At 35.4% G+C, this 22,950-nt stretch overlaps 1 protein-coding gene across 4 annotated transcripts in view; it reads right to left on the bottom strand.

Annotated features, from left to right (window-relative positions):
- Window positions 1-13,777: 13,777 nt before the first annotated feature.
- Window positions 13,778-22,950, bottom strand: part of LARP1B (La ribonucleoprotein 1B) — a 116,955-nt gene continuing 107,782 nt past the window's right edge. For 2 of the 4 annotated variants that reach the window (XM_067036643.1, XM_067036646.1), the window contains exons 16-19: window positions 22,694-22,838; window positions 17,745-17,854; window positions 16,884-17,011; window positions 13,778-15,046 (exon numbers count right to left, since the gene is read on the bottom strand). In XM_067036643.1, the coding sequence (XP_066892744.1) occupies window positions 14,990-15,046; window positions 16,884-17,011; window positions 17,745-17,854; window positions 22,694-22,838 (440 nt within the window). In that variant the 3' untranslated portion in view covers window positions 13,778-14,989. Of the gene's footprint in view, window positions 15,047-16,883; window positions 17,012-17,744; window positions 17,855-22,693; window positions 22,839-22,950 lie in introns of those variants that run through there. The other 2 variants (XM_067036645.1, XM_067036644.1) reach the window with 2 other exon arrangements.

Below are 22,950 nucleotides of genomic sequence, written 5' to 3'. Positions count from 1 at the left end.
TAGACATTTCTCCAAAGAAGATATATAAATTGCCAACAAACACATGAAAAGATGCTCAACATCACTAATCATTAGAGAAATGTAAATCAAAACTACAGTGAGGTATCACCTCAACCGTTCAGAATGGCCATCATCAAAAAATCTACAAACAGTAAATGCTGGAGAAGGTGTGGAGAAAAGGGAACACTCTTGCACTGCTGGTGGGAATGTAAATTGATACAGCCACTATGGAGAACACTATGGACGTTCCTTAGAAAACTACAAATAGAACTACCATACGACCCTGCAATCCCACCACTGGGCATATACCCTGAGAAAACCATAATTCAAAAAGAGTCATGTACCAAAATGTTCATTGCAGCTCTATTTACAATAGCCAGGACATGGAAGCAACCTAAGTGTCCATCAACAGAGGAATGGATAAAGAAGATGTGGCACATATATACAATGTAATATTACTCAGCCATAAAAGGAAACAAATTGAGTTATTTATAGTGAGGTGGATGGACCTGTAGTCTGTCATACAGAGTGAAGTAAGTCAGAAAGAGAAAAACAAATACTATATGCTAACACATATATATGGAATCTTAAAAAATGTTTAAAATGGTTCTGATGAACCTAAGGGCAGGACAGGAATAAAGATGCAGACATAGAGAATGGACTTGAGGACACAGGCAGGGGGAAGGGTAAGCTGGGACGAAGTGAGAGAGTGGCATGGACATATATACACTACCAAATGTAAAATAGATAGCTAGTGGAAAGCAGCCGCATAGCACAGGGAGATCAGCTCGGTGCTTTGTGACCACCTAGAGGGGTGGGATAGGGAGGGTGGGAGGGAGGGAGACGCAAGAGGGAAGAGATATGGGAACATATGTATATGTATAACTGATTCACTTTGTTGTAAAGCAGAAACTAACACACCATTGTAAAGCAATGATACTCCAATAAAGATGTTTAAAAATAATAAATAAATAAATAAATGATGAGGCTATAAATGTACAGCACAGGGAATATAGTTAATATTTTATAATAATTTGCATGGAGTATAATCTATAAAAATATTGAATTACTATGTTGTACACCTGAAACTAATATAATACTGTAAGTCAACTATACTACAATAAAAAAATAAATAAGGGTTTGTCTAGTTTTAGTTGACAGCTTTTTAACCCATCACATTTCATGTCAACAACCAAGAGGAAGTAGTGCTCTGTAATAGACTTTGAAGGGGAACAGATTTTGCCACCCCAAAATATGTCTCTTTGGCATATTTTAAGCTGGTTATTTTTATAAAACAGCAGACATGAGAGAAGCTCTAAAAACTGAGTAGAAGTTAGCCTTTTGTAAGAAACATTTACATTTATAATGAAAATTTCTATTTCCAGTGGTGTCTCCCTCTCTATAGCTGGAAGAGGAGGATGACCAAATCTTTAGGAACTCATCACTGGCAAGGACTTAAATCTGCATAACTACCTTACCCTTGTTTACTGTACTTTTCCTGATAACCTCTCATAACTGACTCTCCACCCCCAACATTTTATTTTGTCTTTAGCTGAAGATGGTATTTAAGGTGAGGGTTTCTGACATTTTGACGAGTTACTCAGTTTTCCTGGGCATCCCCCATGGATATGTGTATACATGGAGGTATATATATTATTATATTTTTGTTTGTTTTTCCCTTGTTAATCTGTTTTATATTAATTTATTAGAACATGCAAAGAACCTAGAAGAGAAGGGAAATTTTTTTCCGCCCTTACAACTGCTTTCTTCAGTCCATCTATTTCATACAGACAAGTGTGAGGACCCGGTGGGAAAACTGGAAGCCTGTGGGAGATAAAACTCATATAGGCATCTGGGAAAATCCTTTATTCTGTCTCCTGAACCTGAAAGGAAATATACTATTGCTTACTCATTTATGAGATTGTCTTTGGCTGGTGAAATAGCAAGGGCTAGTCACAACAGGCCTTTTTAAAAAGACAAAACAAGTGAAAACAACAAAAGCCCTCCCCATTAGCTGTTGGTTTCACTTATAAGCAATTGCCAGGACTCTGGCAGCAAGTCGTTCTGGGACCCCCTCGACAAGATTCACAAGCGATCCACAGAAGGTAGGGAGAAATCTCCTCATCTCTGCATGTTAATTAAGAAAGACAGATGGCCCTGTGATTATTCAACCATATGTAGGTCAAGACTAAATGAATTAATAAGCAACTTAATTCTCAGCCGCCTCCAAGAGCTTCTGGGGCATCTATGAGCAAACAGTTACCACAGTATCCTGGGAAACAGCAGATGGGAGCAGGGAGAGAGATTAAATTTCCCTCACTGCACAGTAAGTTCCACGGCCTGGAAAGGGACATCTCAGCCCCCTCACCACACATCGTCTTCTATATTGTATTTGGGATGTCAAAATGAGTCATAAGTTATAAATCTTAGTTTCCCACCTGTAAACCATATAACTGTAGTCCATAGGGTCTCTCTCTCTCTCTCTCTCTCTCTCTCTCTTTTTTTTTTTTCTTCAAGTTAAGCTTTCCTTAACTGATCACTTTAGGACTGCAAATCACAGGTACTAGAGCCTCGAGCAGTAAGGAGAAATGTAACAAGACAGGCAACGCATGCTGAGGGCCAAAGTGGGGGTCAGAGGACAGGCCTGAACGGACTCAGCGGAGCGAGAGTTACTAGAGGCAGAGCTTGATCAGGGTCTGCAAAGGCAAAAGGGCACCAGCAGAGAGGGGAGAGGGGCCAGGGAAGCTGCGTGCAAAAGGTGAGAAGCTGTGCCAGGTATGCCAGGGGTGCTGATCAAACCAGTATGAAAGATGATGCAGGGGGATTAGGAGAGATCCGTCGGTACGAGTGATTAGCAGCAAATAGAGCCCCGGATGCCAGCAATGCTGGGTGCTTATAGGAGAAACCCATCTTTCCTCTTCACAGCATCCCTGCCAAACTTGCCAGAACAGAAACTAAAAACCCTCCAGGAGTTTCTACTGGGAACAGTCATTTCCACCCTCCTCTCAGCTCTCGCTCTTCCTGTGCAAGTGACTGGTGAGACAGGCAAAGGAACTGAGTTGCCCTACTCAGCTCTTTTCTCCCTTCCTCTTACCAGGGTGAGCTCTGTAGAACTCACCAGTTTTCCCTCTTCATCTCCTCTTCCTCTTCTAACTGGTGAGCCTCTTGCCTCTGAGGAGAGGCCTGCATTTGTCCAGTTGTCTCTGGATGGGCAAGTTTAATTTTCTGAGCAAGGGGGTGAGCATTAAACCCAGCTGTCAAATCCAGCATTAGAGGTAAGTAATAGATATTTTGCTCCCCTTCTGTCTGACTCCTGGGTATATCTGAGTTGGCTTGAAGCACTGAAGGGGAAAAAAAGGAGCATAATTTATTATCTCCTGTTTAAAATCCCAAAAGGACATGTTAAGATGAGTCATGGTAACAAATCTTAGTTTCTCAGCCTTGTGAAGCTTAGGAACTTAAAAAAAAATTAGCTTTAAAAAAATGTACATATAACAAACAGCTCATACAGCTCAATATTAAAAAAAACAAACAACCCAATCAAAAACTGGACAGAAGACCTAAAGAGACATTTGTCCAAAGAAGACATACAGATGGCCAAAAGGCACAGGAAAAGATGCTCAACATTGCTAATTATTAGAGAAGTGCAAATCAAAACTACAGTGAGATATCACCTCACACCAGTCAGACTGGCCATCATCAAAAAGTCTACAAATAGGACTTCCCTGGCGGTCCTGTGGTTAAGACTCTACGCTCCCAATACAGGGGTCGTGGGTTCGATCCCTGGTTGGGGAACTAAGATCCCACATACCACACAGTGTGGCCAAAAAAAGAAAAAAAGAAAGAAAGAAATTAAGTATCTTATTTTTTAAAAAAAATGTCTACAAATAATAAATGCTGGAGAGGGTATAGAGAAAAAGGAACCTTCCTACACTGTTGGTGGGAATATAAATTGGTGCAACCACTATGGAGAACAGTATGGAGGTTCCTTAAAAAACTAAAAATAAATATGATCCAGCAATCCCACTCCTGGGCATATATCCAAAGAAAATCATAATTCAAAAAGATACATGCACCCCAATGTTCACTGCAGCACGACTTACAATAGCCAAGACATGGAAGCAACCTAAATGTCCATCAACAAGTGAATGGATAAAGAAGATGTGGTATATACACAATGGAATAGTACTCAGCCATTTAAAAAAAGAATGAAATAATGCCATTTAGATGGATCTAGAGATTATCGTACTAAATGAAGTAAGTCAGACAAGGAAAGGCATATATCATATGATATGGCTTACATGTGGAATCTAAACAAAACAAAACAAAAATACAAATGAACTTATCTCCAAAACAGAAAGAGACTCACAGACACAGAAAACAAACTTACGCTTAACAAAGGGGAAAGGGGGCTGGGGAGAGAGATAAATTAGGAGGCTGGGATTCACATATGTACACTACTGTGTATAAAATAAATAACCAACAAGGGCCAACTGTTTAGTACTGGGAACTATGCTCAATATCATGTGATAACCTATAAGGGGAAAGAATCTGAAAGAGAATATATAAATAAATAAATATATTTTATATATATATATATATATATATATATATAAAACTGAACCGCTGTGCTGTACACCTGAAACTTACATGATATTGTAAATCAACTATACCTCAATAAAAAAATGTTTTAATGTACATATAGCACAACATTCAAAAGAAATAGGGTAAAAAGTCTCCCTCCCACCTAACCCTCCAGTTAGCCCATTCACTTGCCCATAGGCAACCATTATTATTACTTTCGTATTTATCTTTCTAGGGCTATTCTATTTGTATACAAGCAGATATGTGCGTGTTTTTTTTAACCAAAAGGTGGAATTTAACACACAATGCTGTATGCCTTGCTTTTTTCATTTAACATATCTTGGAGATTATTCCTTATCCTATTAATCCTTAAAGAATATCCCATTATTCCCTATCAACTGTTGAGCTGTCATACTTCATGGAATCCCATTATATGGCCACACTGTAACAATGATTCAGTCTCTTACTGATGGATACTCCTGTTGTTTCTAATCTTATGCTATTAAAATAATGCTTTCATGATTATACTAGTATGTACATCTTTGCACATGTGTGCAAAGACTGTATTTGTAGGGTGAATTCCGGGAAGTGGAATTGCTAGGTCAAAGGATAAATGTGCTTAAAATTTTGAAAGCTATTGCTAAATTTTCAATCATAGAGTTTTTGTACCAATTTATACTCCCACCAACATTGGCTAACATTTTTCAAAATATGGTTCTCTTGTGACTTTCTCTGATCCCTTCCCTAAATGCAAGAACTCTAGTAGTAAGTCCAAAGTTTAATAGAAAGTTCAATAGTTTAATAGAAAAAGTTTAATAGAAAGTTTAATAGAAAGTTCAGCTGATACCAGGTACCACATTTGCCCTGTTACCAGGCATGAACTTTGCCTTCCTACAGCCTTCCCCAGCTGCTCTTCCAGCTATGGCCACTAGCATTCATCTGCTGAGTCAATAGCTACACACGGTAATCAGAGGTATTAGGTAAAGAAACTGACATACTTAATGTCTTGAATTCTCTCAGAGATGTAAAAGATTTATAAAAGAAACAAACACAGGTGGCAGTTAGTTAACTCTCTGGCATCATTTTGGAGCTACTTAAAATAGAAGTCACGTGGAACACAAGGGAGGAGATTCATAAAGCACATGCTATTTATGGTACATATAAAATAATTACACCAACTTAAAAGCAAGCTTTTGAGTAACTTTAAAATGTAAGAGCTATTTTAATTGCATGGTAGACTAGAACCAACAATATAAGTTAAAGCAAATTTATGCTTCCTTCTCATTTTTCTTTTACAAACAGCCTTGCCATCTTTCTTAGTACCCTCTCAAATAAGGTCCCTTCCACTGCCATTTTGCCATGTAACAGAGCTTCTTCCCTTGGTTCGTGCTCTAAAATTATCCCTTCTCTCACAAATAAAAATCTCACAAATAAAAATCTCTGTATCTAATTTTAAAGTTCACTCTCATATATGAGGGATTTGATAAATTATTTTCACCTGAGTGGCTAATATACATATATATAACATATATATTTTTATATCCTTTTTCAGATTATTTTCCATTATAGGTTATTACATGATATTGAATATAGTTCCCTGTGCTATAAAGTAGGTCCTTGTTGTTTATCTATTTTATATATAGTAGTGTGTATATGTTAATCCCAAACTCCTAATTTATCCCACCCTCCCCTTTAAGATTCTTAATAGCAGGAGCAGGTTAGTGCCAGATAGTGACTAATTTACACATATTTTCATTTAAATATTGGAGGAGAATAAGGGAAGCTGGGTTAACCTAATTTGTCCAGTGATCCAGCAGAATCAGAATTTGGATGCAGAGCTATTTAACTCCAAAGTCTGCACTTTCCCATCAGTCTTAAAACATTTTTCCTTGAAAACGTCCTAAAATAATTTTCATAAACGTATGTATCCCTCACACATTTTAAGTTGATGACTAAAATTTTTCATTTTAGTAGTTGCAAAGGTCATAACTTCCAGCACATTATAAATACTGACATAAAGTTATAAATATAACTTCTTAAGTGAAGTCAATGAAACCTAAATATAACATTTAAATGCATTTTTTAAAGTATATGAGCAAGCTCTTCTTTAACATTTAGAAAACTTACACCTTTCTCTTTTCTCCTTGAACTTGTATTTCCATTCCAGTTTCTCCAGATTTTTATCCTAATACATTTTAATGCTTGAATGTCTTATTGAACATCAGATACGTATCTACAACAAAAATAAGTGCACAATTAAATTTTTTATTTTCTTCTGACCATAAGTGGCTCTAATTGATAAAAAAATTTTTTTCTTCTGGATTGGAGTCATTATTTCAAATATTAATACATAATGATGGAGACAACATATATATACATTTTGGTAATTATTATACATAGGTAGTAAACTTTTCATTATCAGTTAAGATAATACTAACTACTGTAACTCCAAGTTCTTGACATCTTAATACAACAAAAGGCTATTTATTGATAATAGAGAGTCCCAAAAGGGACTAGGTGGTGATTCAGGGACACAGGTCCCTCCATGTCAGGGCTCTGCTGTCTTCAACATATGGCTTCCACAGTCAAAAAAGGAAAGAATGAGCATGGAGATGGTACATGGGCAGGTCTAGAAGTGGTGCCCCTTACCTCCCCTGCCTTCTAGTATCCAGAACCAGTTATACTGGCAAGCCTAAAACAGCAGGAGGATGAGGATGCAGTCTAGTAGTGTGACCAGGGGAAGGAGAAATGGACTGGATAAATAGCTCAGCAATCTCAACCACAAGTTTTATGGTAAATGCTTATTTTGAGAGGAATCATAATCCAACTTTTTAAAGAAATCTAATGAAAGAGAAGGTTTTCGTCTGCTAAAAACAAATCTATCCGGCAGCTATTTTTAAAATACTATATCTTGGGAATTCCCTGGCAGTCCAGTGGTTAGGGCTTGGCACTTTCACTGCCAGGGCCTGGGTTCAATCCTTGGTCGGGGAACTAAGATCCCACAAGCTGCTCTGCATGGCCAAAAAAAAAAAAAAAAAAAAAAGTATCATAAATAGGAAATGGAAAATTTTAAACATTTTATCAGGTGAAATAAAATAAGGACTGACAGTAATTGTAGTTTATATTTTGTATGATTTGATAAAAACATGTCTTAACTCTCTCATTGAATAACACACCAACCAAAAATACACACAAAACCTTACCCTTAACAGAAGTATTTGTAAAGCAGAGAAAGTCAATAAGTCTTATGAGTTTATGAGAGCTCAATGAATCATTAAAGGTTTCACCACTGTGTGGCCCCTGATGGCTTTCTCATCTAGGGTAATATTTGGGATAGGTAAGGGCAATGGCTTTATTTTATAATGTGGGAAAAAAACTATTAGGAACACGAGCATATTAATGGATAAATCCGTTTTAGGAAAGAGTACTTATGGAAGTTGAGAATCTGGAAATTGATTCCTTTAAAATTATCTGTGCCTATGTAAACTCCTCTGAAAGGATTTATGTACTCTTGGGCATATCCCCAACTTGAGCACCACTACATTATACCATAGTTCCTTGACAACCCAAAAGAGTTTTCAAAAGTTTGTTTTTTAACAGACTTGCGAGATACTTTGATGCCCCCCTTGGTTCTTACACGGTATACTCTGGTTCATGCAAAAGAAAGCAAGTGGCAATGAGTGGCAGTGGGGAAGTCACTGGAGTGTCACTGAGCCTGGGAGAGGCCATGAGTCATGGAAAGGCAGATTCTCATATCCTGCCCAGGGACTGGATATTTATGAGGCAAAAGTAATAGATTGTGGTGATGTTGGGAAAACATAATGAGCAAAATTGTTAACTGAATAAAAAAGACGAAATAACTAAAAGTGAGACATTACCATAATCAGATTCATGATCTGGTGACTGCTTCATGGAATTCATACCCTTGTCAGTTGTTCAGAGTCAGCAGAAATAACAGCATCTAAGAACCCTATTTCTTTTCTCGTGGAGGTGAGAAGGGAAGAAAAGTGTTCATAACGTTATTATCCTAGGACAATGAAACAATTACAAGGAATCTGACTTTACTAATTAAAATGTTTTAAGTAGATTAATTTCACATGAAGATTTAAAATTACATTCAAAGCCTATCGGAGAAAATATGTTTACATACCTGAAGATGACTCATCCAGTTCTTAATCCTAATAATAGCTAATGTTTACTGAGTGCTTATTGCACGTCAGATAACTGTGTTAAATGCTTTACATTTAATCTTTATAACGCTATGAGGCAATTTTGTAGATGAAGGACTGTAACTTATTGAGTGGGGCCAGGATTCAGTGCATGTTTCTGACAAATAAGCTAAGTTATTTCTAGAGCAGTGCTTATTAAACATATTTAGGATCATAAATCCTGGTGGAAATCTGATAAAAAGCTATGGATTATCTCCCCCAAAGAACCTGTAAGTATGTAAAATTCTACATATTAAATTTTGGGGTCTCACAGACCTTCCCTCTCAAAGCCCTTCTATCGATGCATTAAAAGTCAGCCTCACCTTAGATTATACTTAAGGGCATTCAACTAGAAACCAGAAAATTTTGACATTAAAAACATTACAGTACTATGATTGTGCTCATGTTGTAATGAAGGTCTAACATACTTTAAAATACCTGAGAAAGGTATTCAATTTTGTAGACTTAACATGCTACCTGGAAGAAATAAAATCAAAACAACAAACAGCACATTCTGCTTTTTATCTGAAGCAAATATGTGTAATATATTGGTAGAAACCATTCTATTAACCAAATCATGTCTTTAATTGGCCAACTTAAAAACAGGCTCGTTGTAAAGAATTCAGAAAATTGGTAAAAAAGTATAAAGCCAGAAGTGCTTCCTGTTAATTAACCCATGTGGCATATTTCCTTCAAGCTTCTTAAATATTGGAACACCATTATTTCTGAATAGAAGAGTATCTAGTATCTTCAGTTGACAATAGTAACTCTAACGTAATGCAAAATTTCTAGTTGTATTCTGAATAAAATGTTTAGTTTTTATTTCACTGTAGCTAATTCTAGGAAAATATTTAAACACATGAGTGATATTGTCACTAATCATGATTTCTGCCTCCCCCAAAGAGGATTTAGCATATAGCACTTAATGTATTTATATATTTAAATATTCCACTAGACCACTCGTTACAGCAGAAGATGCCCAAGATAAAACAACTTTACAGTCTTAACCACAAGAATATAATCTTGATTTCATAATGGTTAAGAATCACAGCATTTTGAGTTCTGGAGTCAGTGTTCATACGTTCCAATATTTCAAGCTATTAAAGAACAGTCTGGTTAAGATGACTAGCTCCAGGTCTGGAGCTAGACTATTTGAGTACAAATTCTTGCTCTGCCATTCAACTAACTATATGATAACATGTTGTTCTAGTCATAAGAGTACCATCTAGTTTTAAGTTTCTCATATTTCAGGCAGGATTTAACTACACACGTTAGCTAGACAAACAGATGCACCTTAAAATTTTCTTGCCTTGTTTACAGCTCAAGAGTTAATCACAAATAATGCCAATGAAGTACTTCAAATTTTCAAGTGAAATGACAAAAAAGAAACCAAAGCAATAGCATTTTTATCTTTAACCATATACAAAACTTAATGCTGTTACTGTACTTATTTACTAATAACTAAGCACAATTTGGCATTGCTGTAACAAGGTAATCAGGAGTTGTTGAGAACATGTGGCTATTAGGAATGCAAGAGTAACTGATATAATTACATATCACCACAAGATGGAGTGAGAGTTCTTCAACACACACACACACACACACACACACACACACACACACACACACACACACACACACACACGCCTCTCAAAAGACTTACTGATCTTATTCCATTCTGCCATCTAGTGGCGATATAATTAGGTATTACTCTCTTGGATCAGTCTCCCATATAATAAAATAAAAATAAGCAGTTTCATAAGAGCTAAGAAATTAGGTGAAAGATAAGATTAAGCACAGAAGGAGATAATACCATTCAGTATAATGGCAAAGAGAAGCATGAGAGAATGTCAGAGTGAAGTCCCAAACAGGCAAAACAAGTTTAAAAAATAAAATCTATTTAAAAACTAAAACGATATCTATTTAAAATATAACTTTTTTCTTTAATTCCTTTTAGTATAAAGAATTCCAAAGATGGCTTCAACTATCCCTTTAAAAGGAAAAGTAGTTTAGATTTAAACATTTTAATGTTGTCTTTTTTATTTAACAAAATTGAAAACTATAAAATCACAAGGAAGGAAGTTCTCTAGGAACTTACACATATTTTGGGTAGGACTATTTAGATTTATATTCAATAATATTTTTCTTTTCATTGAATAACAATGCTTTTATTTGCTTAAGTTTCATATTTGGAATTTAAGGGGTATAATTTTTAATTTTTTTACCAAAAAAATGTACATACTATGTCAAACATAAACAAAATCAGAAAGCAAAGGGTTAATAGTCTTGATAAGTAAAAAAGCTCTATAAATCAGAAAAAGACAATCACTCCAAAAGGAAAACATGAAAGATATGACCAAGTCATCTACAAATAATGTAGTTAATAAACAATAAAAATTATCACTCATTAGTAACCTGATTAAAATGATGATCTTAATAATGACATTAAAATAATATTTTTTGCTTCTCAGTCTATCAAAGAGAAAGATTTATAATAAACAGTTTTGGTGAGGACATAGAAAAGCAGATGCTGTTGGTAAAAGTGTAAACGGTGCAACCATTCTAGAGTATGTTGAATGGGAATACATTTTTACTTAGAATTTCAACTTCTAGAAATTTATGCTAGGCAATAACTCCAAGTTTATACACAAAGATTTATCTGTAGGGATATCATTAATTAAATTGTTGTTTGTAACAGCCCAAACCTGGCCATATGTAAAATTTCAACCATAGGCGATTCCTCTAAGTAAACTATGGCACATCCATATGCTAGAATACTACATAACTTGTAGGAGTCATGATGTAGAAAGATTAATGACATCAGAAAATGCTCACCTCTATGTGAAAAAGCAGGTTATAATGCTATATGTATAGCATGATACCAATCTTTTTTCTTTTTAAAAAAAGTACTTTATTTTCCTCTTTGTGCTTTTCTAAATTTCCTAATTTCCATGTATTATTTTATAATCAAAATAATATGATAAAATTACTAATTTATTACACATCACAAAACTCTTGATTACTGTATTTTCATATAAAATATACAATTTTCCAATCAAATTTACATTTGCATATTTAGGTGAGTGGAAGTAATCTTAGGTTAAATACAGGTTTCAGATGTATGTGTTCAACACAAAAAGGATACTGAGAAAGATTCTTAGATAATTTTAGATAATTTCAAGAGACTGCTTAAAGCTAATAAGCATGGTTTGGAAATTCCTCACTGAAAAGCCAGAACTACATCTGCACTTAAGAAAACATTTTAAAATTTATTATTCTAAATCTATTAGTTGTTTTGCATTCTCTTTCCAAGATCTATTTTCTGAATATTCAAATTTGACTTTCTTAAAATTAAAATATCAAAATGACCTCCCCAATATTAAATATCATAAAATGGCAGATTATCATTTATTCATGGAAATAACCTAATGAAAATCTCTTATTTACTAGTCCAATTATCCAAAGAAGATATGTATTTCAATACTGTCATTCCATAAGAACAAGAAACCAAACAGAAAATAATAAATTTAATGTATTAAACTAGCTGCTTCTTGCCAGTACAAGAAAACATATAAGTTAAATAAAAATGGATGTAAGTTTAACACTGAAACTTCATTCACAACATATTGGATGGGCCAAAAAGTGCCTTCTGTTTTTTAAGTAAAAATAAAAGACACATTTTTCATTTCCACCAAGAACTTTATTGAACAATGTATTCACCTTTTTGTTCCACAACCTTCTGCCATTTTTCAGGCAACTTCGTAATTCTATCTTCCCAAAACTTTTTATCTTTTTGAGCAAAGAACTGTCCCAGGTGCCTTTTGCAGTCTTCCAGGGAATTGAAATTTTTTCCATTAAGAGAATTTTGTAAAGACTGAAATAAATGGAAATCCGAAGGTGCAATGTCTGGTGAATATGGCGGATGAATCAGAACGTCCCAGCCAAGCTGTAACGATTTTTGCCTGGTCATCAAAGAGACACGCAGCCTTGCGTTATCCTGATGGAAGATTATGTATTTCCTGTTGACTAATTCTGGACACTTTTTATCGAGGGCCGCTTTCAGTTGGTCTAATTGGGAGCAGTACTTGTTGGAATCAATCGTTTGGTTTTCCGGAAGCAGCTCATAATAGAGGACTCCTTTCCAATCCCACCATGTACACATCACCTTCTTTGGATGAATACCGGCCTTTGGTGTGGTTGGTGGTGGTGCATTTCTCTTGCCCCAAGATCTTTTCCATTCCACATTGTTGTACAGTATCCACTTTTCATTGCCCGTCACAATTTGTTTTAAAAACGGAACATTTTCATTACGTTTCAGTAGAGACTCACATGAGGAAATACGGTCAAGACGGTTTTTTTTCACTTAACCTATGTGGAACCCAAAACATCAAAGCGATTCACATAACCAAGCTGGTGTAGATGATTTTCAACTCTTGATTTGGATATTTTGAGTATGTCAGCTATCTTCCGCATGGTACAATGTTGATCTCAATTATTTTTCCGGTTTGATCCCTATCAACTTAAACTGGTCTACCCAACCATGGAACATTATCCAGCAAGAAATCTCCAGCACGAAACTTCACAAACCACTTTTGACATGTTTGATCAGTCACAGCTCGTTCTTCACACACTGCACAAATCTTTTTGTGCATTTCAGTTGCATTTTTACCTTTCTTGAAATAATAAAGCATAATATACTGAAAATATTGCTTTTTTCCTTTCCTTCCATCTTCAATATTTAAATGGCTACAAAAAAATTCAAGTCTTTTTTTAAATGCACGCTCATCTGACAGCTGTCACATACAATCTAACAAAATTGTTTCAAATAAACTTAAAGACAACTAAGTGCTACTAGAGCCATCTTATAGAAAAAACTGAACGAAACTTTTGGCCCACCCACTACAGTGGTCTTCTACTATCAGAATTTGAAAATTACAGCTTTTCAGCTGTATTCTAAATAAAAATAATTAAAAATCAATTCAAATAATTTAGAATAAGTGCTTTATTTTAATTCCCACGAAAACTGAAACTATCATTTACATAAGTTGCAACAGCAATAAAAATTAGAAGTCAATTCATTTCTTGAAAACACTTTTTATAAGCATAAAACAAAAGTATAGGACACAAAAAGGTACTCCTTTTAAACTGAAGATAATCTGACTACTTGTGACATACACACCTGCAGATGTACAAACAGCAAATGCATTCAAAACAGTGCAAGATTTAACTAATTTAGGACAGTATTCCAACCAATCCCAACTCAGTTTTCAATTACTTGTGCAGGTTTATATAGTTACAAAAAGTAAATCTCTTCTAATATGTAACTGGCTGATGCCAATTCAGAACACTCCATACCAACACAACAATAACTATGGAAATCATGAGGTATGACTAACGGGGAAAAAAGTAAACCCCAACATCCAAAGTGCATATATTTCAATATAACTGCAATATATTTCTACCCCTGTAAAAAAAAAGTTTTCTTTAACTATAAATCTAAAAGAAAAGCAAATGTATCATTTCACATTCTTTTTCTGAATTAAAAAAACATATACATAATTGTCCTTTGTTTTTGATAAGTTCAAATATGAATTGACAGTGGGGTTATTGGATTCTTTAAGAAAGCTCTATAGAATACATGACTATATCATACTATATCTTCTTTAAGAAGTATGAGCTGAAATGTTAGGCATTCCTTGTGTTGTTTTTGTATATATTTAAGGAATGCTGTTCTTATAAACAATGGCTTTGAAAAAGAAATATATTATTTCAAATACATATTTGAGACCAAAATATATTACTAGAGGATCTCTATAAAAGGTTACCAAAATTATACTTATTTGTGAAATCAGGGAAAATGTTTTTAGAATTTATCTTTCTAGAAAAAGATGCTACCATTTTTCTTCCTTTTTCTTTTTTCTGATTATCACAATTAAACATCAGAGGATTTCCCCCAATAAATACTGACGTAAATGTTGATTTCAAGGGCAAACAACTTTCATAAGAGTCTATTTCTCAGGCAGTTCACCATGTGTTGAGACTGAGGCAGCACTGTTCTGGTGTGAATTGTCATTGGACTGCTGTGAAGTATTCCTTCTGGGAGAGTTTGTTGGGACCCGAAGCTGATTGTCAGGTGTAGGCTTAGCAGCACTTGGTGACTTTGTAGAGGAATTAGACGGATGTCTGTGACGATTACTCTACTCACCAGAAGTAGAGGAATGTCTTTTTCTTCCAAATTCCTCACCTATAGGGGGCTGCAAATTATGAAAGACAACATAGTGATGATTTTAATATTTTTTCTTCCCTTCAAAATCTAAGGCAGACTTTTCTAACAGAGGGGAACTATGCCGGCACTTCAGTAGATTTTATTAGTATAATGAAAACTTAACAGCAATTTAAGGTATTAAACTTAAATTTCCTCCTTCAGTCAATTCTTTCATTCAACATGTTTATTAAGCTACTCCTATGTTTTAGGGCTTGAACTAAATAGTAGGGCATAAGCATAAGGCTGGGTTCGTTGTCTCTGGGAAAATGTTTGAGAGAGGCCATTTTCCTTTGTTATGCAACTTCTGTCAGTTGCAAAGCATTTATAACTCTAACCCCTTCCTCCTCCAAACTTCCACAGTATTTAAAATGCAAATAGTCATATTTAACAGCACTGATACAGGAAAACATGACACAAATTTAAAAGCAAAGGTCTGAATTCTTGGCTTCTGTTCAGATAGGGCAAAAATCACTAGTATTATAAAGCAGGGACATCTTGTGACGGAACTGGCTGGACCACTCTAGAAACATAGCTTTTTTTTTTTTTTTTTTAAATTTTTGGCCATGCTGCAAGGCATGAGGGATCTTTGTTCCCTGACCAGGGATCGAATCTGTACCCCTTGCATTGGGAAGTGTGGAGTCTTAACCACTGGACCGCCAGGGAAGTCTGAAACACACCTCTTTAATTCCAGAGATGGAGGCACTTCTATTAACTCCATCCCTGCGCTATCAAATCTATTTACACAAAACTACAAAAGACAAACTAATTATAATACTAAGCAGAGATGAATCTAGCCTTCCTTTCACCTCTCTCTTTTCTGCTCTTTTTGATTCTTCTTTCCTTATTTCTCTCTTCTCTTCTTTCTCCTTTTCCTTTATATTATGCTCATCCCCTTCTTTTCTTAAAATGTTTTCTTTTTCCTCTTGAAATCAAATTGTCTAAAGCCTATTCTCCTGTCTCTACACATGCACATAACATTCTTGCCCTAATTTTATTATGTGGGGAACCATAAATCCATGTTACATGAGCACGTGTTCTGGAAACTATAGGATACAAGTACATAAATAGTGAAAAAATTAAAAACTGCTAGTGAGAGGACTTCCCTGGTGGTCCAGTGGTAAAGAATCTACCTTAAATGCAGGGGACGTGGGTTCAATTTCTGGTCAGGGAAGGAACTAAGATCCCACATGCTGTGGGGCAACTAAGCCCACTTGTCACAACTCCTGAGCTCATACGCTTCAACTAGAGAGCCTGCGTGCTGCAGACTACAGAGCCCACATGCTCTGGAACCCGTGCGCCACAATTACAGAGTCCACGGGCCCTGGAGCCTGCACAACACAACTAAGGAAGAGAAAACCCACACGCCACAACTAGAGAGAAGCCCGTGTGCTACAACGAATATCCCATGTGCCAAGACTAAGACCTGATGCAGCCAAAAATAAATAAAATAAAATTAAAAAATAATAAAGAAATCTTAAAAAAAATAAAAGTAAATAAATAAAAACTGCTAGTGAGAAATGAGTAATATATTCACATAAAAGTTACCAAATCCATAAAATGTTTATCATGCATATCAAAATTAAAGTGAACTGACCATTGCTCCATGGTTATGTAAGATATTAACATTTAGGGACTCTGGGTAAACAGAATATATGGGAATTCTCTATTTTTGCACCTCTTTTAAAGTTTGATTTCAAAACTGGAAAGTTAAATTTTCAAAATCAAATTTAAAAAATAAAAATTATAAAATTAAACTTAAGAAAGTCACTGATAGCTCAAGCATAAGAGTAATAAAAATAATACAGGGGAAAGGACTTAAAACTTACGTCAACACGGAAGTCTTCTAACTTCTTAAAGCTACAGAGGTATTCCTGAAGTTTGGGGTCAATAGACTGTGTCTTAGATTTAGAATATTTTAGATAAGCCCAAAACTTTTCTAATCCATATAGCTGACCTAATAACAAAGAAGAACATACATGATAAAACATATAGAATCTTTAAAAAATGATTCATATTGGATATGATCCTACCAGCATTAAACCATGTCTTCTATGTACACTTTATCTAGATATTGAAGATAAGACATTGTAATGAATAATGGCAGCTAACATTTATTGAGCATTTGCCATGTAACAGGTATTATTTAAGTGGTTTATTGTATATTAAACTAATTTGAACTATATACAACCCTGCATATAGGTGCTCTTGGGTATATTACTGATGAGTAGACTGGGCTAACAAGGTTTCTGGGGTTTTTTGTTTGTTTTCCTAACAAGGTTAAGTAACTTACCCATGGCCACAGTGCTACAAAGTAGGGGAAATGGGATTCAGACTTAGGGATCTAGCTCAGAGTCTGCACTGTTACTCACTGTGCTATTCCACCTTTCCAAGCACACTTGCTCATGTTGCATAGAATTTTCACGTAATGGAACATCAGTGAGTAGTCATGTGTGTCAAATGAATAAAGACAAAATACAAATCCATAAAGGAAACACTGTGGAGTGGCTATTTTCTAACATCTCACAAGTAAGACCTTCATACTATATGGTGCTCTATCCTTCATCACAAACCATAATAGTGGCCTGAAAGTCTTAGTCTGCCCTAAAAAAAAAGTTACAAACTCCCTATTTATTGACAGACTCAGATTTACAATTTCCAAATAGAATAAGGTTATTGTTTTGTTTTACCAGATTCGTAGTCTTTTTTGGTTTCTTCTTGGAAATCCTTAAAAATTTCTTGTCTGAATTTTTTTTCCAGGCCATAACTATAAAACCTGAACAGACATTCTAATCCATACCTGTGGGAAGAAAATAAAAAGTTTATAATAACATTTTTCCAATGACAATGCAAATAGTCCTATTTAACAGCACTGATACAGGAAAACATGACACAAATAATCTCAAACAAAAGTGTTCAAATGTATGTAATTTTTAGTATGCAGATTTTTAGCTGAAGTGGTAATCAGTAATCCACAGCTGGCCTTGCTATTTTTGTTGACTCAGGCATAGCATCTCATGGAGGTATACTGGGAATATGCAAAATAAGAGGCAGCCCTTGGACAACTACACTATGGCTTCTTTGAACAGACAGGGGATCTCTTCCTGTTATTTCTGAAGAACTCCCTGGTATTTGTCCCTGGTATTTCAAAAGATTTAGTGACAAATTGGCAATGTTTTAGATTTTTTCCCAAACCAAGGCTTATAATGGTGCGTTAGTACATGGTATTAAATATTCTTGAACGTTATCTCTAGGAAGATAAAGACCATACTCTTGGGCCATAGACTCTAGGTGTGGTTGACTCATTCAACTATAAAGGGACAAACCTAATTAAATGTCTCCTAAGAGAGCCTGCCTGCTTACAAAGTATATTAAATAAAAGATATTTTGCCAAAAGAATTGTATCACTGCATAAATCAGAAAAATTTGTTTCTTCTTACAGCTACCTAAAGAACCTGAGACAAGTTTTGGACAGTGGATCAAGAAACTACATGGGCTCAACCTTCAACTAATGGTGATGAGCAGAACCCATGAGAGTGGACATGGACAAGGTCAATGGACAGCAGTAAAGGGACCATCTAGCTCATTCAAATAAAACATGTCGCAATTTAGCAAATCTCTCATTTAGAATCCTTAAGTCATTCTGTGTGCCTCAGTGGAGGAGAGGCTATATTTCTTCATTCCTGGTATCATAATACTGCCCAGCCATTATTCACAGGAAGAAGGGTGTGTATGTGTGTGTGTGTGTATGTGTCTCTGTGTGTGTGTGTATGCAAGCATATGTCCTGTGTAACCAGCTTATTTACAAGATAGAGAGTGACGGTCTCTCTGGAAGAATAAACAGGTTTCTTGGTAAGATGGCAAGAGGAATGCAGGACTACCAACCATACACTAACCTGAGCCCTTTCCTTTGGTAGCCATAAATGACACTATTCCTTGAGTTTGTATGACTGAGGCTAAGGGGACTGAGTACTAAAGGAATAACAGTTCAGAATGACAAACCTGTCTTAATACTCCTCTTATGGGATCATACTATATTGATACCAGTGTTTCTCAATCTTGACTACATATGTGAACCATCTAGGAAGCTTTTTAAAAATGCTGATGCCCAGGCTCCACTCCAAACCAATGAAATCATAATCTGTTGGGGTGAAGCCTAGGCTTCTTTCTTTCTTTCTGGAAAGCAGGACTGAGAAATTTTAGGTTTTATCAAGTAAATGACATTTTAGAGGAATGTTAGAATTCTTAGATTTTTGGTAAAGGCCAACTGACTACTACAATATCTGGATTTCTAGTCTTATTTTTTAGCAAACTAATTCCAAAGATCAAAAATATGACATTAATAATACAATCCAAATATGCAGCATAAATGCTGGAGTAAAGAGCAGGGGCAAATGACCAGTCTCTCAGTTGTCATTTACTCACTGACCAATCACCGTGAGATGGCTTAGATGAGTAGAAAACAAAAAGGCTGAGAACCAGAAAGAACTACATTTGAATTCTAGGCTTATAATCATCTCTCTAAAAATGGGGATAATAATATCCTACTTTTCAATAATAGATAATATTTGTAAAGCACTTAGACCAGAGCTGGCACATTGCAGATATGTATGCAATTAATGTTACTTCTCTCCTTTCTTCTTGAAACCATCCTACTGCTAATGTTAGTCAATGGATATGTTCAGTACTGATCTTCTTCCTAATAAAAGTAACCATTTATTGAGCACTTACTATGAATCAGGTTGTATGTTAAGCTATTATAAACATACACAGAATACCACAGGAACAAAGAAGAGGAACTCCCAGTCTAGACTTGGGTAGAAATGGGATCAGAAAAGTTATAGAAAGTCCTGAGGAACAAACAGAAATTGTTTGCATAAATAGCAAAATATGCTGAGATTAATTATAACAAATGCTTTCAATCTTTTCTAAGTCCAATAGTAAGAAAAATATTTTACCTTGTGACCAAGTCAACACAACACTCATATATATACGTGTGTACATAAAAACATATGTTTTGTAAATAATTAAATTTGTATTTATGTATGAATTGTAGAACATATTAACCTTACTATGTTCAGTTCAGTCTGATATTTTCTATTTTTTTAAGTAAGTCAGAACCACTAAACTGATTTCACAACCCACTAATGGGTAGCAAAACACAGTTTGAACGAGAACATCTAGATCAGCCACTATGAAGAACAGTTTGGAGGTTCCTTAGAAAAATAAAAATAGAACCACCATATGATCCAGCAATCCCACTCCTGAGCATGAATCTGGAGAAAATTACAATTTGAAAATACACATGCACCCCAACGTTCATAGCAGCACTATTTACAATAGCCAAGCCATGGAAGCAACGTAAATGTCCATCGACAGATGAATGAATAAAGAAGGTGTGGTACATATATACAATGGAATGCTACTCAACCATAAAAAAAGAATGAAATAATGCCATTTGCAGCAACATGGATGGACCTAGATATTGTCATACGAAGTAAGTCAGACAAAGACAAGTATCATATAGATATCACTTATATGTGGAATCTAAAAAGATGATACAAATGAACTTATTTACAAAACAGAAACAGACTCACAGACTTTGAAAACAAACTTATGGTTTGTTTTCCAAAGGGGAAAGGTGAGGGGAGGGATAAATTAGGAGGTTGGGATTAACATATACACACTACTGTAGATAAAATAGATAATTAACAAGGACCTACTAGCCCAGGAACTCTACTCAACCTATATGGGAAAAGAATCTGAAAAAGAATGGATTATATGTATATGTATAACTGAATCACTTTGCTGTACACCTCAAACTAACATAACATTGTAAATCAACTATACCCCAACATAAAATAAAAAATTTTGAAAGAAAGAAATGGCAAATATTGCCTCTAGTGCCAACTCTGATAAACTGGCAATAGCTATCAAAGCTGTGTTAAGAAAGACAATCTGAATTCAAGAATAATATTAAACAATGCTGGGATTGATTTAGAGATGTCAGTAATGGACAGAGAAGAGGGAAAAAGAGATACACATGCCATTTAGCTATCATTCCTGATCAAGATCAAGATTTTAGATGGAAACTAAATGGGCTTTATTTTTACACAAGTCAGTGCAAATGTAAATTTTTTTCAAAGAGATTTATTTGCATATCTTGTATTCCTCTTGAAGATCACAATATCGATTAACAATAGATTCTTATTTGAGCTTTACAAGAGGAATCCATTTCTAGAACCTGAAGAAGGTAAATTTAGGTAAATATTGAGTGGAAAATTATCTTTTTTCTTCTTCCATCTCATCTTCCTTCCTCTCTTTTTCCAAGAATGAATAACTTAGCTTGCATGAATCCAATTCATGTTCCTTATCATCCTCTTGGTCTGTTCTCAACTCAGCCCTATTGGCACAAATTCCCCTGAACATTTCTTATGGAAGCAAGATCTAACCTAGACAAAAAGAAGAGTTAGCAAAGCAGAGGGAGGATGAAGAGAAGAATAAGCAGAGGTAAGAATATGTACAGATGTCTAGAGACTAGAGAGCTCGGTTCATTTGGAGAACATGTAGTTCAGTACCACGGTTGCCTAGAGGACTGCAGTTGACCCTTGAACAACATGCACGTTAGGAGCGCCAACCCTCCCACAGTTAAAAATCTGAGTATAACTTAAAAGTTGGCCCTCTGTATACATGGTTCCTCCATATCCACAGTTCCTCATCCACAGGTTCAAGCAACCATGGATTATGTAGTACTGTAGTATTTACTATTGAAAAAAATCTGCATATAAGTGGACCCATTCAGTTCAAACTGGTATTGTTGAACAGTCAACTGTAGTAGGAAAAACTGAGACTGAACAGGTGCGTCAGGATGTATCATGAGATACCTTATTTTTTCTTGTCATAAGGAATCTTAACTGGTTTGGCTCTAAGCATGTAACAATTTGGGGATGTATATGAACATCCAAGGGAAATCTGTAATGGTAGGGGCAAAAGAGAGAAAAATCTGTCTTTCAAATTACATTTGGCCCTTGTACCAGCCCCTAACATGGTTCCAAACATGATACCCACAAACTTGTGTAGTCTCCTCCTATATTATACCAGGGTTGGTCTGTGTGAACACTGTAATATGGCAGAAGTGATGTCACTTTCAAGTGCAGGTTAAGTAAGACACCAAAGCGTTCATCTTGGAAGTTCTCCCCCTTTCTTAGATCATTCACTCTGGGTGAAGTCACATCGTGAAATGCCCTATGGGGAGACCTATGTGCCAAGGTACTGAAGCCTCCTGCCAATATCCACGTGAATGAGCTTGAAGAAGATCCTCTAGCCTGAGCCAAGTCTTCAGAGACTGCAGCCCTGTCCAATACCTTGACTGCAATCCTATGAGAGAACTGAACCAGAGCCACCCAGCTAAGCTGTTTCTAGAGTCTTGACCCTTAGAAACTATGAACTAATAAATGTTTGTTGTTTTAAGCTTCTGCGTTCTGGGGTAATTTGCTATGCAGCAATAAGAAACTAACACAGTCCTTCTCCCAGTTATCACGTGGTACTTTCACAGTTCAAAATCAGGCTACTTCCATACTAGTTTTTAGTATTTTAAAATAATTCCCTCCAAGTGTAAAAATATGAGAAAATATTTGACCTGTAATTTTCTTTTGCATCTTCCCAAGCAAGTTGTCTAAATTCCTCATACATTGTTTTATTGAAGTGATCTCTGAGGAAAAAGGACCAGAAACGAAAGAGGGTATTCATTTCTTGGGACTGGCCAATTCCCAAGTGTTTTCTCTCTGGAAAAAGTCAAAACAGCAGACGTTTTACATAGCATAAAATAAAGAAAGCTGAAACATATTAATCCCCAATTGGGTTTCTTTTAAACAAAGAACAAATAATCCATTTTCT

This window comes from Kogia breviceps, chromosome 6 (assembly GCF_026419965.1).
Source record: "Kogia breviceps isolate mKogBre1 chromosome 6, mKogBre1 haplotype 1, whole genome shotgun sequence".
NCBI classification, from domain to species: domain Eukaryota; kingdom Metazoa; phylum Chordata; class Mammalia; order Artiodactyla; family Physeteridae; genus Kogia; species Kogia breviceps.
The sequence above is the reverse complement of the archived record's forward strand: the minus strand, read 5'-3'. Positions and strand labels throughout refer to the sequence as shown.